Raw genomic sequence first — 17,375 nt, forward strand, 5'->3', positions numbered from 1 at the left:
CCTACCCCCCGCCCCCCAAGCTTCAGGCTGCCTCAATTGCCCTGCTCCTTCCTCCTCCCCCCTTTATGCAGCTTTTGTCACCCACAGCCTCAGGTGCTTGTTCCCCCTTCCTCCCATCTCCCCACCACCCAGAGTTTCTCCCCACTGCCTGCTCTTTCAAATCCTCCCTTTACCGTTGCTCTGCACTGGCAGGCTCTGTCCCTGCTGTAGCCTAGGGCACAGAGCATAGCTCCAGCCTGGCCCAGTAGCATCTATGTTGGCTGTGCACTGCTGCTACTGGGCCAGGCTGGAGCTGTGCTCCATGCCCCAGGCTGCAGTAGGGAGCCTGCCAGTGCAGAACAAAGGTAAGAAGTGTGGCAGAGGGGGAGAGAAAGGGAGAAGGGGTGGAGGGGAGAACTGGGGGCCGTGGGGAAGGAGTGGTGGGCTGCACAGAGGCAGCAGGTGGCAGCTGCAGCTGTGGCTCCAGCTGTAGCCCCAACACCAGGCTGAGGCCAGAGCTACAGCAGGTGCCTGCCCACGCTATCCCCCACTGTGTCTTGTTTGATTGTAAGGAGAGGGGCTTTTTTCCCCCATGTTAAATTGGGAGGGAAAACTATATGGTATATGTATTCTCCATTATATTGTTTTTTATTGATCCTTTGAAATTTGGGATATGCAAGGGAGGAAATACTGAAGGGAACTAATTTCTGTTTACTTTATTTCTTATTATTTTTTTATTTTTCAAAAGCTACACACTCTGTTTTCTTTAGGTTCAGCATTAAGTAGTTTATGTCACATGTAATCTGCTTATGCTTTCGGGCAGAACCAAAAATCTTAACTAATTAGCCTACAACACACTATAGTTAACCTCAGGCTTATCACTTTCAAAGTAAGCAACCCAAGAAGCTTGTTTGTTGTATTTTTGCCCCAAGGAAGAAGTGTATTGTCAAACACACATACCCACATACATCTCATAATAATTTGTGTTGGATTTTAAATGATGGGTATCTCAGGACCGTATGTTTGCTTTATTGTGAAAGATGTGTGCTTATGGGTTTTTTTAATATTATTTATCTGAGGTCTGATACTGCTGAAGATAAGTTTGTATTCTGCAATGGACTTGTCCTTCATAGACTTCAGTGCCTTCGTGGATTTGGGGAGTGGCTCGACTCTATTAAAGACTTTTCCTTAAACTTACAGAGCCTTAACCTTGATATCCCAGCCTTAGCATGTCTGTCAGCTCTAAGTATGATTACAGGTAAGTGCTCTTTTGCTAAAAGGAATCTCCAAATACTAGCATTTTATTGCCCCCATAGATCTGAGTTCTGGCAGCTGATTTTGCTGTATTCTGAATAAGGCTAGTTTGCCTTTTATTATTTTATCAGATAAGCTAGCTTGTGAGCTGCATTATTTCTCTCACCCAGGAAGAGATGCTGTTTTGGAAATGTGGGGGAAAATGCTGGCTGTATTGAATCCAGTGGCAAATTCCTGCTGACATCAGTGGGCACTTTTACATGTGCTCTAGAAACTGGAGAGCGGGAGGAGAGAAGGCTGAGCTTTACTTAAACTGGCTCAAAGAGCAGCTCTAATTAAAGCTCCGCAGCTTCTCATGTATTGGTGTCCCTGCACTCCAAAATGGTGGCGGGGGCACTTGAACTAAAGCTTGTTCAATGAGTTTTAGTTCAAGTGACCTCACTGCTGTTTTGAAGCACAGGAACACTAATACATGAGACATGGGAGGCTGCTGGAGTGCAGTAATTACAGTGTGTCGGAGCAGTCTCTGCGTTCATGTACCGGTACCCAGTGAGACTAAGTTTGCATCTTCAGAGTTCATGGTATTTTTCTCTCCCATAGCTGGGGAAGATTTAATCTCTCTCAGTTTTAGCTTTAGACATAGTTTCCTATGAAAGTATTTTAATTTTCTAAATCAATTTATGTCTATTGCACCATAGTCAAGTGCAGAATAATATGAATCAAATTCTGTTCCTTTTTACACCAGTGTAAATTGAGAATAAGCCTGTGGAATTATGTAGTTTACACTAATCTAAGAGGCCCAAAGCGAGGGAGTTGTCACAGCCAGCAGAAAGTGTCTTTGCATTTTTCACTTTTCCCCCAAAATAACACAAAATACTTTTTACTCTTCATGGATGGATCACATTGATTAACTTTACTATTATTTTTCAGAAATAGTGTAATGGGAAAGTGTTTATAATTGGAAGCACATTCTATTTTTATATACTCTGTTGTGATTGGATCAAATGAAAAGTGGTTTCCATAATTTTTCCAGATGACCTGAATATACTAGCATATGGCCTGACTGTAGGGCAGGATTTTTTTTATTTAGTTAATAGATTACTTGCCAAAATGTAGTTTCTGTCAGTCTAAAAACATTTGCAATTCATGGAAAATTTAAGAGATTTTGCTGAAAAAAATGAAATGTTGGATATGGCAAACTTATGGAAGTTAGGCCCCATTCACAAAAAGAAGGAAGACATTTTGGCTGTCACCTGCCCCTATATCATCCAATGGTTAGGACACTAACCATAATATGAAAGATTCAGGTTCATACCCCTCTTTGCTTTATTCAAAGAAGGAAATGACAACAGGGGCTTTCTGCCTCCAGTGAGAATGCCCTAACCTCTGAGCTATAGGTTATTCAGAGGCAAGTCTCTCTTTCTCTCTCCCTCTTTTTCTCTTTCCTGTTGAAGCTGTTATGCATATAATAAATAATTAAACATTTGTTGAGAGAATGTTAAAGAATATGCGAAAATGAAACTAAAGGAAATAATTTTGGATCAAAGAATATGTTTTGTTCATCTCCAGTTTGCTTTGATTCACCAATACTTAAGAAAAAAAAAATCTGGATAACCCTAAAGGAAAGTTTTAAAATTCGTATTTGGTTGGGTGGCTGAACCAAAAATCAGTTATTTCTACTGCTCTGTGTACTTTTTTTTGCCTTGGTTGGTCTTCAGCAGCACCAACTGTAGGTTTGTTTCTGTAAGTAACAAGAGGTGCCTCTCTGAGTGGTGCTCCTCTTGCGCTGCTTGTTTTCATATGTGCTTGCTGGGCATGTTTGCAATAGACTAATTAGCTGCGCAGTAAACATCTTGGTGTCTACATGTGCACTCCAGTGAGGCTTGAGTAAACTAATTCCCTCTGCAGCAGCACATGTGTAGACTCTGGAAGGGCTACATGGGCCACAAGGATGCTTCAATGCAGGGGCTGCCTGCCAGCTAGCCCTGCACTGAAGCATCCTTGTGGCCCCAGCCAATCCTTCCACAGCATGTTGAGCCAGGGGGAGCTGCCCCAGGCTGGCAGGCTGACCTCTGGGGTCTCCTGCTAGCAGGGGCTGCTCCAACCTGGCTCCACGTGCTATGCATGAATAAACTGGAACTTATTATTCCAGAGTTAATTGGTCCGGGCGCACATTCAAATAGCACACCCAAGAGCAATACACTCCAGAGCAATAAGCTCCTCATTTATTCAAGGACAGTTATAGCATATATAGACACACCTTTTATGTACCAAAAAGGTGAGTTCTCAGAAAACAGATCCTGTAGTATGAGAGGGAGTAGAGGTGTTGAGGGAGAGAGAAACTAAGGAGAGTAATTACCCACACGTGCTAAAGAAAACGAACTGGTCTCTCCTATTGAGGGAAAAGAGAAGAGAATAGAACAGTATTGGGAGGTAAAGGATATCCCCTATACCCAGGGCAGCCAACCTGTGGCACATGTGCCACAAGTGGCATGGGCAGTCTCTGTGTATGGTACATGGCAGATGTGGGAAAGGACAAACAGCACAGTGGCAGTAAGGTAGGGAGCAGAAAGCAAAGCAGCAGATCAGTAAGGGAGCACATGTCAGGAAGCAGAAAGCAGAGCAGCAGCTTAGGCAAAGGAAGGAAATCAGAATATCACCATGGGAGGGAGCAGAGCTAATTTGTGCATGCCTGTGAAAAAGGTTGGCCCCTACTGCCCTATATTCTCAGTTGTCAGTTCCCCGCTGAATACCATTTCTCCCTTCTCAGCTGCCAAGGCCAGACTGTGTCTAAGTGTATCCGTCTCTGCCACTAAATTATTCTCAGAGGTGATCATTTCACTTACTCAGAGGTAAAAATGTTTTTCCCTCCCCCATAGAAATATCCTGGAAACCCTCTGGACCTATGCTGTGAAACTGTAGAGCTGCCATAGGGTATATTCTAGCTCCTACTCTGCAGGCAGCCTTTTACAGCTCCACAGCTAGATCCAGTGTTGTGCAAATGTTTGAGCATGAACAAAAGCAGCCGGGCCTAGCACCTTAGAACCTAAGACCAGAGAAACTCCTGCCCATCATACTGGTATTTCTCATCTAGCACCCACTTACTTTTCCAGGTACATTCACAGAGACAGGCAGCATTTAGTAACCCATTAGTCAGACAGCACCTACCCAGACCAGCTCTCCTAATACCTGCCTATCCCAGCAACCTCATCCCTACCCCAGACATGCAGCTATCTGCCCTGAGCCCTCACCAGCACCTCTGCTAGCAATCTCAGCGTTTTTTCTACCTATCGAGCAACAAACAGGTAACAACTTTTGTGCTGCTCCATATCCTAGCCTCTACAATGGCATTGGTGAGAATGTGTTGTGTTCATAGATTTAATAGATTTCATAGACATTGGGGCTGGGAGGCACCTTGTAAAATCATTGGGTCCAGCCCCCAGGAAGTCAGCTGGCGTCAAATGATCCCAGCAACATAGGCATCCAAGTGTTTTTTGAAAGTATCCAGAGTAGGTGCTTGCACCATGTCCACAGGGAGTCTATTCCAGGCCCTGGGGCTCGGACAGAAAATAAGTTTTTCCTTATGTCTAGCCTAAAAGGGTCTTCCAGGAGTTTGTGACCATTGGATGATGTCTTCCCTTGGAGTGCCCTGGTGAACAGACATTCTCCCAGTTCCTGATGCACACCCATTATGTACTTATAGGCTGTCACCAAGTCACCCCTGAGCCTACGCTTTTCCAGGCTGAAGAGTACCATGGATTTCAACCTTTCCTCATAAGGCCTGCACTCTTGTCCTCTAATCATTTACGTGGCCCTCCTCCGAACTCTTTCAAGCTTCTCCACAGCCTTTCTGAATTATGGAGCCCAAAACTGGATACAGTACTCTGGCTGAGGCCTCACCAAGGCCAAGTAAATTGGGAGGATGACTTCCTGGGTCTTGCTTGAGATGCATCAGTAGATGCAAGCCAAAGTTTTGTTTGCTTTGCTGGCTGTGGCATCACATTAGTGGCTCATGTTCATCTTATGGTCAATCAAGTCTCTTTTAGTTGTGGTGCTAGCAAGTGTAGCACTGCTAAGCCTATAAGTATGGTGTGGGTTTTTTCTCCCAGGGAGGAGCACTTGCATTTCTCAGTGTTGAATGCCATCAGGTTTTGATCTGCCTACCTGGTAAGCCTGTCAAGGTCAGCCTAGATTGCCAGCCTATCCTCTAGGGTGACTGCACTTCCCCATACTTTGGTGTTGTCAGTGAACTTAGCCAGTCTGCTTCTGACACCAGCATTCAGATAATTTATAAATACACTGAAGAGTACAGGCCTGAGAACAGACCCCTGGGGGATGCCACTGGTCACCATGTGCCATGTTGATTTGGTTCCATCTACTATTACTCTCTGGGTCCGTCCACGGAGCCAGTTCCCCAGCCATTGGACTGTGAGATTGCTGAGGCCATAGTTAGCCAGTTTTGCTATGAGGACATCATGGAACACCAAGTCAAAGGCTTTTTTGAAGTCCAAATATATAATATCTACCGCTTCTCCTTTGTCCAGGTGATGCGTCACCTGGTCATAGAAGAAAATGAGATTGGTCAGGAAAGACCCTACCCGCAACAAAGCCATGTTGGCTATCTCGTAGAATATTACCTTCTGTTAGCCTGTTGTTAAGGGTTTCCTTGATGATTTTTTCCAAGACCTTTCCAGGGACTGAGGTTAAACTGATTGGCCTGTAGTTCTCTGGATCTTCCTTCCTCCCTTTCTCGAAGATAGGCACTACATTGGCCCTCTTCCAATCGTAAGGCCCCTCGCCTGAGCACCACAAGTTCTCAAATATCCTCACCATTGGCTGTACTATGTCGTCAGCCAGTTCCTTTAGCACTTTTGGGTGCATCCCATCCGGGCCGGCTGATTTGTGGATGTCCAGCCTCTCAAGGTGTTTCCTCACAAGATACATGCCAATGAGGAATTTACGTTAGCCCTTCCCCTAGTGATCCTGCATCTTGTCAGGCAGGGTGATCCCATTTGGCTGATGGAAGACCAACACAAAGTAATCATTAAGGAGATTAGCCAAGCCCTGCCACCATCTACACATACATTTCCGCAGAGTACTCTGTCATAGAATAGTACTGCCCCCAGCAGTACTGTCTTACCACAGAGTTAATTAATTTACTGTGCCCTAATACCAGCACATATGTAGACTGTGCTGCTTTACTGCAAAGCTAATCCACGGTAAAGCACACGTGTAGATGCACCCAGTATATCTCTCTTATTGAAGGTGGTTTTGTAGGATCTTTGGGCACTGACAGAAGTGACAGTTTGTCACAGTCAGGCCCGTGAAGCACTCTACAGCTATGCACTGACAAGTGCATGGCTACAGAGCACTTTAAAAATGTACAATCGTGCAACAGCCTGAACCCTCATGACGTGGCCAGGTTCAAATCCACCTGCCCCACCCACCAGTGCAGGCTGGGCAAACCCTAGTTCAAGCTCCCTCTGTTCCCTTTTCATCCTCTCATTCTGAAGACAGTGCTGGAGCTGGGAAGGGGGAGGGGCAGGGCTTAGGGGAAAGCAGCTGCAGACACAAAGGACTCCAAACTGGAGCTTGATCCCCGAACCCCCAGATCCAACAGCCAATGTCTGTTGGTTTAGGAAGAACACTATAACTCATGCCACTGCCTGTAAAGCACCATGAGTTACAGCAGGGAACTTCACATCTGGCAGTGCCCTTTCACTCTCTATCTCTGTCCTCCTTTTTCACTTCAATTGGTTAAGCAGAGCTGAACACAGTTTCCTTTACAGCCTACTAGTAGGGCTCAGAGCATCAGTGAAAGGAGAGTAAATAGAAAACTGCAACATTCTTTCACCACTCCCATGAAACCAAGAAATGAGTCTATGCAGCTTTGTTTCTTTTGGACCACTTATTCTGGTCATATTGGAATGGGGGCTCCAAAGGTCACTTAGAAAAACATTTGGAAGTGTTAGAAGAAGACATTTAGATGAAGGGTACTAATGTAGAAAGTAAAAACTGGTCAGACTTGACTAAGCTTTACTAGTCTCAGCTCCCCTTTACAATTCTTGCTAATTTGGTTTGTTTTTTGGAGCACAGAAATATTATGCCTATTCCACATACAAACTCCCTCAACTCCTTACAAAGCTTCACTGGTAAAACTCTATAATTTATACCAGGCTTTAAAGCAGAAAGCCATTTTAAGTCTTTCTACAGCTTTCTACATGCCCATATAAAATGTTATGTTTTACAGAGGGGTAGTGGAATAGATTGCAACAGTATAAAAATATGAACACCTAGATTATAGAGAAAATCATTTAAGGGGCAATTTGACTAAGTCTTAAAGCTAGCCTAGCCTAATGTTTTTAATGTCTGAAATGGAAAGGTCTCCAAATAATCTCTGTCTCTGTTTCTCTGTCACTCTCATATCTGTACAAAAAATAATATTATTTCACTAAACAGACACTGTGGGCTTCATCCTGTAGAGTGCTTCGTACTCTGGACTTAATCTAGCAAAAACTTTCAGTGTATGTTTAATTTTAAACAGGTCAATAGATGTCTCCTTAGCAACTGTTTGCATTTGCTCAAGGTGCATATGGTTAGATGCTCTACTAAACTAGTACCAAAATGTTCAGCATCTTGCAGGATCAAGTCCTACATTTTTTGCCTCTCTGTTCATTATTAGTTTGCATTCATTCACCTGCTGCAGGGATTCCAGTTTTAGTATACCCACACAATTCTTGGCACCTTCCAAACATAATAATTCATATCAGGAAAAAATCAAGGGTCCAGTTGTAGTCCCTAGATCTGACTGACATGCATCCCCTCCAAACACAGATCTCCCCAACTTGAGTAGAAGAGAAACTCAGTTGCTCTGTAGCAGCTGTTAGCCCTTCACTGCTGCCTTGACAACCCACAGGAGACTTTTTGTATGCTGGGCCCATTCATAGGGAAGCAACACACTAAGAAGTCAGGTCAGCAGCAGGACTTAGGGTACAAAGACAGAGCAATCTAGCCAGTTATACTTACTATCTCCAGATTCTACCATCTTTTGTCCTCTGCTCTGCTCTGGATGCTTGCAACAGTAAAGTGAAGCATTTGCTCAAGATCATCTCTTCTTGTCTACTAACTTTCTTCTCCCTTTTGATCAGGCAGTAACTCTTACTTCCCCCTCAAAAAACCCAACAAAAGCAAATTTCCATTGGACTCTGCATCATGTTGTGGCATAATGCTTCCTAAAGGGAGCAAGCACAGAGTGACATTCAGTGGACTCCTGGGTTCCAGATTGCACAGTAGTAGGTTGCTCTGAGGCTTGTAATGTCCAGATTCTCTTTTGTATCCATCAAATAGTGCACATTACTACCAAAATGCTGTGGGCCCAGCAGACAATCAGTTAAATCCCACACTTCTTTAAATTATGGAAAAGGAAGGTGATCATGAAGAAGGAAGAGGAAATCAGATAATTATACTGAAACCGGGACAAAGCCATACTTTCAGTATAGTAAATAAACAGGCCCTTTGTGAGTCTGGACTAATGATTTGTTGTATCCTTAATCTATGTGTGTCTGATGCCTAGATCTTCAAGATAACCATGACCTAGACTGACTTAAAATACAGAACTTGAAAATCCCTCAAATGTTTAGAAGTCATGCTGTCTAGAGAGGTCAACCTTCATTTAGTGATTCCAAATCCTACTATAGTCCACCACTGTCCAGGGCAAGGGAGGGTACCTCAGCTCAGCTGGTAACTGGTTGTCTTGCTCTTTCTTTTTCTTCTTGCAAAGTGTTTGCCCTTAACCAGGTTTATAGCATGGAATCTCACTGAGATCACCCAGGCTGCTTGGTGGTAAAGCAGAAGGGTGTGAAAAACTAGCTGTGTTTAGAGTCTGCTCTGAATAGGGCAGGATTAACTGCAATTTTGCAGAGGCATTGAGTCAGATGTTCTGAAAGACTTCTAACAAGTCCCTTTCATCAGATTATGAAGGCCACTCTTGATAGAAAATACTACTTTATTGCAAAAGTGGTTGACATCCTACTTAGGAAAGGAATGATATGCTAAACAGAAAAGTCCTATTTTTCACCTCTTCTGCACCTGTCCAAGTACTACCATCAGAAAAATGGAATGCAACAGTAATTATGCACCTCTTAGGTATTTGGGAAAATCCTGTTTTTATTAGTTGCCATTCTGAAGACAAATCCTGCTCTTTCATTCTCATGAGTGCTCCAGTTTAACCAAATGGCCACATCCCCATGAGCATGGCTGTTTGTTTCCCCAGGAGCAACTAGCAGCAGAACACTTTGTGCCACTCCTAACTTGTTCCTAGGGAATGCTTGTGCTACTTGCCCTCTGGTGTGCAGCGAGTTACCCCAGGTAGGGTAGGGGAGGCTAGGGCCAGCACTGGGCTGGCCCCAGCAGACTTTACTGCCACTCAGAGCCTGGCCAGCAGCCGGCATATGGCTCCAGCTGGCCAGGTTTCAGTTTTGGTTGGCACGTGCTGTCCCTGCATGTACTGCCCTGCTTCTTTTTTTTTTTTTTTTTTTTTTTTTTTTTTTGGTGGGTTTTTTTGACCCCAGGATCTCCCAGGGTCAAACCCCTCTCCCCCATACTGCTACCTTGCAGCACAGAGAACACCTGAAAGGAGCTGCAGGCATGCTTGTGACACCACATACTGCACAGCCACACTCATCTGGACATGGCCAATATGTCTATTTAGCACCTGGTGTAAATGGTTACAAGTTCATTGACTTTGGTGCAGTTAGGCCTGTTTATTCCAAGGGCTTGCTCCTGCTTCCTTTGGAGTGAATGGTTATATTGGACTTCAGGTCTTCATGTTCATTTGACCCAATGAGGCTACTTTTGTAAGTGTGGCAGGCAAAATTGGCTCCTTCTACTTTTAAAATACAACTAGCATTGTCACAATCAAAAAGAACTTCCCAGTGATTTAAAATCTGTGATAAATGACTAGCTCAAAGTACTCTTTGAGCCTTTACTACAGACCAAAGTATACCTAAATCTATAATTAATTAGGTGTTTTCTCAAGAAATTAATGGGAAGCAGATGGATAAGGACTGGTAAGGAGGTAAGCGGAGGGCAATACCATTTGCTAAGGGACAGGCTTCAGTAAGGAGGGACCTGGCTTCCCATCCATCCAGCAAGTTTGGCAGGAGACAAGCTTTCTTTTCTAAAGGAGCAATTTGAATTAATCTTTGTGAGGAATTCCTTGTGAAGATTTGCAAGTTGAAAGTGCCACCCCATGGCTTTTCACACTGTAGAGGACAATCTCATTGTTCAGAGTTTGCTTTACTCTTGCGGCACAACAGAGCATATAGAGGGTGAAATATGTCGTAATTCAAAATTCCCTGGGATTTGCTATTTAAAGCAAGACCAGTAACAAATTAAGATCATTTTTACACCTTTCATATTTTGCATCAGCATATTTCACTGCTAATCAGTGAACAAAACACATTTTTAATAAAACCTGTTAAACTTGGTAGTTTAATAACTACACCAAAGACCAAGATTACAGGTTTGATCCTGACTGAAAAAGAACAACAGGTTTTGTGTGCTCAAGATTAGTATTTGATTTTCCAAACTTTGCAGAAATGCATACAGTAGGTTTGACCACCTTTGTTGTACTATTTTAAAGTCAAACCGTGGATCTGTGTAAGGATTTCAGATCTCTGGGCCTATAAATATGTCTTATTTCACATTGCTAAAAAATAGTCTCAAAACAGATTAAAAGGTAAGAGCTCTTCAAAGGCTAAGAAGTAAAGTTAATGTTCTATACAATTTCCTATAAGACTTGATTTAAAATCTCTACAGATTTTTACGTTTTTACAAAATATTTAATCCCTCAGCTCTTCAATAGCTGCATCAGTGGAAGTATTTACATGATCTGTACAGTCAGGCTTACATAATTAAACTATGCACAATTTACTGGATATGCATTAAATATTCATTGACACTTCATGTTATAATGTAAACAAGTCACTTCGAATACCTAGGGTTTTTTTTAATTCCTTGAAGGTGAAAAAAAGATGTTTGAAGCATATATTGCTGCCTGGATGAATATTTTTCAGGTATTTGACAGATAACAAGGCAGACTGCTGGTACTTAAATAGTAGAACATACTAGCTTCTGGCTAAAGATGTACACATCTGCAGCTTGATCTTAAATTGGTGTAACCGAGAAGTTAGCTCCACTGAAATATACAAAGCTGCATATGCGTAAAATAAATGAAAATGAGAGAAGGATTAGGCCCTTGGACTCTTTGCTACTCTTATTGCACAAACATGTGTTGAATTAGTTCATAAAAGCCATATATACCAAATAGCTACTGCAGGGAGAATTTAAGAACACCCATACCTCACGGCACATCCACACATATGTAGATCTGCCTGAGAGGTGTGGGAAGTCCCTTCAAAGACCCTATACACATTCTCCCTGCTTTGAGGGGGGCAAAGAACATTTTCTGTCTTCACTGACTCCCATTTTTAGGGAGGTGGGCAGGAGTCATTGCCTCTTATCAGATCCTTACTGATGATGGACAAGGAGAATAAACTGTATGCAAAAGGGAGAATGACCTTGGCAGGAGGACAGGGGGCAGCTAGTTGAGAGTGCACTGAACATAAGAACTTTCACAGCCCTCTGCTTTCTCTCCTCTGTTCAGCATTTTTACTGCCTGGTTGCTAATAGGTGACTACTGTATATACTGTTTGCCAGTAAATTTAATGTGCATTTTCCTACACCTCCCAGTACTATATTTAAAATATACTTTATCATATCTTTGGTAATGAAACAGATTCTCCCTTATATGTGAATTTAAAATTCAAAGGCAAATTGAAATGCATCAAGATTATTTTACATTATTGTTCAGAAATATATTACTTTAATTCATCCAGTGCATCCTGATAAGTAAACAATAATGTAGAACTTACCCTTTGCTTGCAGAAAGACTGTTTTTAATTAAATACAAATCTGAAGTTTGCTCTTTAAACTTAATAAACTGAGGATGTATAGCTTCTCTAAAACAGTTTAACAGATGATAAAGGGAAGAAGCCCTACTTAGCTAAAAGTCATTGTTTTGTTTTTAGGAATTTCATAAATCTTGGGATGGATAGCATGGAAGCTTTTTTACTTTATGTGTTGCTTTCTTGAAGCTGGAAATAGTTGACTTTCAGACTACTTTTATCTCCAGCCTTTTAGAGATAAATAAACCATAAAGGGAGTAGATGATCAAAATAACAAAGGATGGTTGAGGTGTCTTTGGTTTCTTATGAGAGAGTCTGTAAATTCCTAGTGGAATTCCAGGTCTGGTTCTGATGGAGCTGGCAGTAGATATTGATCCCCACTTGAATTCACTGAATAAATAATGGTTGCCATAGTTATTGAGCATTCACAACTGGTAGGGAGGCAGGAAAATCTCCAAACCACCTTCTGTGATAGTTTTGCCAGAAAATCGTCCAATTAAATTATGTCTTACTCTGTAAAAAATGTGGCAAATATAGCAGTAGCTTGGATTCAATATATTAATTATAATTTCAATTATAGTTGAAAGCCACTGCTAAATATTTTTAATGCTAGCAGGAAAGGGCAGTCATTAAATCTTATTATATGAAAAAGGTCAGTCAACATTACATTGTACTACCACAGCCACTACTAATATTCTACCAGAAGTGTGTGTACATGCTCCCACTTACGTGTTTCTGTGCACACAGGCACGTGCACTCTCTATGTATATGCCCATAAATAAATAGTACAATAATATACAAGACACACATACTTTATATATAGTTACATACAGTCTGTGTGTCTTGTAAATTACTGTACTTTTTATTTATAGGTAGATAACTGATTAAGTATCAAATTTATTTTTATACCATGGAATAATGATGCAGACTTACATTTTCTTTTGCCATTATTCTGCAGAACGGCATGGATTAAAAGAACCAAAGAAAGTGGAAGAGCTATGCAACAAGATCACTAGCAGCTTGAAAGACCACTTAGCTTTCAGCTGTCAAAACAAAGGACAACCACTTGAGTCTGCGGAGCCTAAGGTACTGGGTGTTCTTTCTGACTTGCGTTCTCTCTGCACACTGGGACTGCAGCGCATCTTTTACCTGAAACTGGAAGACTTGGTGCCACCCCCTTCCATCATTGACAGGCTATTTCTGGACACCTTACCCTTCTGAGTCTCAGATAACACTCATGGAAGGCAGATGCCTACCAGAGCAGGCAAATGGATTGTCACGTACAGTTAACTTTTCTGCCTTTTCATAACAGAAAAGCAGCTCCAGCCCTAAAATGAGGACTTTTTCTGGCGCTTTTTCCTTGCAGTCTGAGGCCTAAAACTTAGCCGAATACTCTCTAGGGGGCGTGTTTTGGGGGGGTTTTGTGTGATTTGGGGTTTTTTAAATTGCTAATATGGCACTTTTGGACGATGCTATCCCAGCAGTAAAAGGTTAACATGACTGTTTTAAATCTAATGTTTAACACCTCATTGTATATGGGGAATAAAATGGTAGAAAACTGTGTGTTTGAAAACAAGAACAACAAATAGTTGTTTGCCAGGGTAGTATGTGTTTTGTGACAATACTTTAGCATACTTCCTGTATCAAGGGCACATATATTGGCACAAACTAAACAAAAGTTCACTTTTTTTAACAAAGTACATACAATTGAGTATTTCATATAAATTAGATATAGCAAAATGACAATGGCTGTTAGCTCCCATGTTCAAGTGCAATTTTTTAAAGTGCTGTCTTACTAAGTCTTGTTTATTAACTAATTTATTTTAATATGAAGATAAAAACAGAAGAAATCCAGTAAGAAAATTAAATGCACTAACTTACATGACAGTTTCCCAAACTTGAATCCATGTAGTGTGACATACTGACAAATTAGTGTGGAAAACACTGGTACAGATTGTGATTCAGTTGAGCACTGGTTCCTTAGATAAGGAAATAGAAGTAAGTAGTGATTGGAACGTACAGGGTCAGCATCAGGGACAGTTACATTTTAGAATATAATCTGGATAACATGTTAGTTAACAGACATAAAATGGTTTTGAAGAAGAAGCAAGTCTTGTAAAATAGTATGAATGTAAGTGCTAGGAAGGATATAGTGGGCTGCATTTAAACATTCCGTGTTCGTACTCCTTTTTTGTATGTTTATACTGTTGATGCCATATTAATATGAAATAATTTGTTGCATAGTGTCTTTATTTGTATAAATGTTTGTATGCATGGTATATTGTAATTGCTTTGCCTGTATTTATTGCAATGACTGCCAGCTCACGGGAGCCGTGTTACACTGAGTAATTAAGGTGTTCACACTGACTCAGTTACAGCAGTTAGAGAACTATATACATATATATAAACTGTATATATATATGTATATATCTGTGTGTATGTCTTTTTATTAACCATTTGTATATAAAATATCTGTCACTTCACAAGCAGTTATTTTACAGTTTATTTGCAGTGACTTTTAAGGCAGTACTGTTTAGCACTTTGATATTAAAATCTTGCTCATGTTTTGCTAAATTCAAATAATATGTAAAGATTTTAGTTCTAAAAAACTTTATATGCACTGTATTAAATCAAAATTTTGTTGGTCATTTTGCTAAGAAAAATTTTTTGAATGTCAATCTGATGTCACTGTATCTTTTGTTAGCTTTAAACATTCTAGCTTTTGTCTTTTTTTAAACTATGCTGTTTATATGGAAATTAAATTATACAATCAAACAGATGCCAAATGAATTGCCTAATTGCTGCAAAGGATAACCCAGATATCAGTCATTGTATGGTTTTAAAATAGTTATCTGGTATTTTATCACTTATGTTTTGATGTGCTTTATGAAAAATTATTCTTATATTGAGATTTCTAGTAGCATCAATGGGAAAACAGACTTTTAATCACTAAAGTTAATATTTCCAGCTTACTTGCAGAAAATATTTGGAAGAGTATTGCTTTTTGTATTGACTTTTAAGCTTACGTGCAAACATAATAGCATAATTAAATATCAGAGAATCTCATGTTTCTTGTAGGTTGGTGTTTCACCTCACCTACAAGACAAGTATATTTTGATTGAATCTGAACTTTTGTATATAACACACACACACACACACACAATTTCAAAGGTATGTTTACTTCTGTCCCCTTGTGTAAAATACAAAGTCTCTTAAGACAGTGGGGGTCAACCTTTTTTGCAGGCATGCTACAAATTATTCCCTTTCCCTGCCCAGTCTGCTGCTCTACGTTCTGCTCCTAGTCCTGCATTCCCTGCCTGATCTGCTGCTCTGCATTCTGCTTTCTTCCCTATGCTCCCTGAGCCAGCTGCTGTTGTGCTCCCTGCTCCCTCCCTGATCTCCTGCGTGCCACACACAGAGGTTGCCCGTGCCCCTCACAGCACCCATACTGCACGTTGGCTACCCCTACCTTAAGAAATCATCTTTTTAAAGACAAATCTTGAGAAGTGCTGAGCATCCTCACCTCCCAGACATGGGCTCGCAGCACTAATGGGACTAGCTCATTGAAAAGTATTTTCACACAAATTAGTATTGTACAATTAAAGGACTTCTTGTTGCAACTAACTACATGTCTTAGGACAGATGTTGCTCCTAGGAGGTCCGGAGCCCTATGTTAGATGTCATGTAGCCAGTGTGCTTCAGTCTTCCATAGATGTTCTCAACTGTGATACTATTCAAAAGCATGTAATCTATGGAATGTTCTTCACACTTATTTCAGTTCACAAAATTTATTCATGCAGTACAATCAATGGCAAATCATGATAGCAAAAGAAAGAATTAAAGCAGATAATTCTGCTACTTTTGTTAGAGCTCTCTCAGTGTGAACATGCCTTTTTTGCAGGCTGAATTCAGGACTATATCAGCTGTTAAAGGAGAGTGCCTTGCTTTTATTTCAGACAACAGAGTGTTTCAAAAGTTTCTCTGCTCTTCTAACAGCAGTGCTTTTTTGTGTTAACCTGTGGGTTGAAAGAAATGATGTTCTTGTACATATACAATGTAAATTAAAATGATTAAATTGAATAACATCTTTTTCAGAGCCCCCATGTGTCTTGAACAGATATGCTTAAATTCTGCTACAATCTGCTGTGACTTTCTTATCAGTTATAGGACATCAAAAATTTGCTGACTTGAATCTTAAAAGTAGAAAAAGTTTTGGAAGCATGCTTAACTTTAACTTAAATTAAAGTAGCCTTAAACAAAATAAAGAAAAATCTACATCAAGTAGTTACAACATCCTTCTTGGATACTGAGGCCTTGCCTCTGTGAGAAAACACTATGAAGGGAGCAGAGCACATGGAGTCTCTCCTTCCTCTGAGTACCTGCACACCCAGAAAAAGCAGGCTAGCTAGGCCAACTTAAAAGAAGAGCACGGCCCTATTCTGCAACCCTGTGAATCAACAAACCCGGGAAGAATATGCCAGCAGTGCTTTTAAAAAGTAGAGCAATTCCCTTTCCTCAGCATGCATTGGCTTTGGAGGAAAGCAAATCTTGTCTATACCAAATTCACCTATTTAGTCATGACTGCATTTTTGACATAGGTTTAAAAGACACCTGCCATTGCTTTAGTATGTCCACAACTACAAGTGGCTGTGGTGTGTCTCAGTGAGAAACTATTACTTATTGGAACTTTCTAGCAAGAAGTCATGTCAAGTGATGTACAAGAGCTGCAGCTCGCTATTTAAACACATGACAAAACAGAGCACGAAAAATCTTCAAAACTAGAATTTTTGTAATCATCATTTTTTTTTAAAATAACACTAATCTTGTTAATGAAAGAGGCAAAAAACAATTTTCAGCTCAGAATTTTCCTAATGCATTCAAATAGTTAAAGCAATTAACTTCCAGGGAGCTAGATCCGGCACTGGGTCCCAGGTGCATCACAGGCCCTGGAAGTAGTTACATTTCTGGCTGGGGTCAATGTCCCTGCCACAGCAAGGCACTCAGGCAGGCTAATTAACTCTGCTGGGGTGGGGAGGGGAGGGGAGGGGTGGAAGTTCAAGAAAATAACCATGCTACTCCAGCAGCTGCTCTCAAGCACAGCAGAAAACAAAGCTATAATAGCAGCTTCAGAGGGACTTCCCAGAGCAGCCTCACCGGCATGCTTCTTGGCTTGGA

At 41.0% G+C, this 17,375-nt stretch overlaps 1 protein-coding gene across 1 annotated transcript in view; it reads left to right on the top strand.

Annotated features, from left to right (window-relative positions):
- The window catches only part of NR4A3 (nuclear receptor subfamily 4 group A member 3), a 31,154-nt gene extending 14,857 nt beyond the window's left edge, over positions 1-16,297 (top strand). The window contains exons 6-7 of the mRNA XM_019509159.1: positions 1,059-1,237; positions 13,159-16,297. Coding sequence (XP_019364704.1) covers positions 1,059-1,237; positions 13,159-13,421 — 442 coding nt within the window. The 3' untranslated portion in view covers positions 13,422-16,297. The remainder of the gene's footprint in view (positions 1-1,058; positions 1,238-13,158) is intronic.
- Positions 16,298-17,375: the final 1,078 nt, after the last annotated feature.

Source organism: Gavialis gangeticus, unplaced genomic scaffold, assembly GCF_001723915.1.
Source record: "Gavialis gangeticus isolate Ggan-Ray unplaced genomic scaffold, GavGan_comp1, whole genome shotgun sequence".
Taxonomy (NCBI): Eukaryota; Metazoa; Chordata; order Crocodylia; family Gavialidae; genus Gavialis; species Gavialis gangeticus.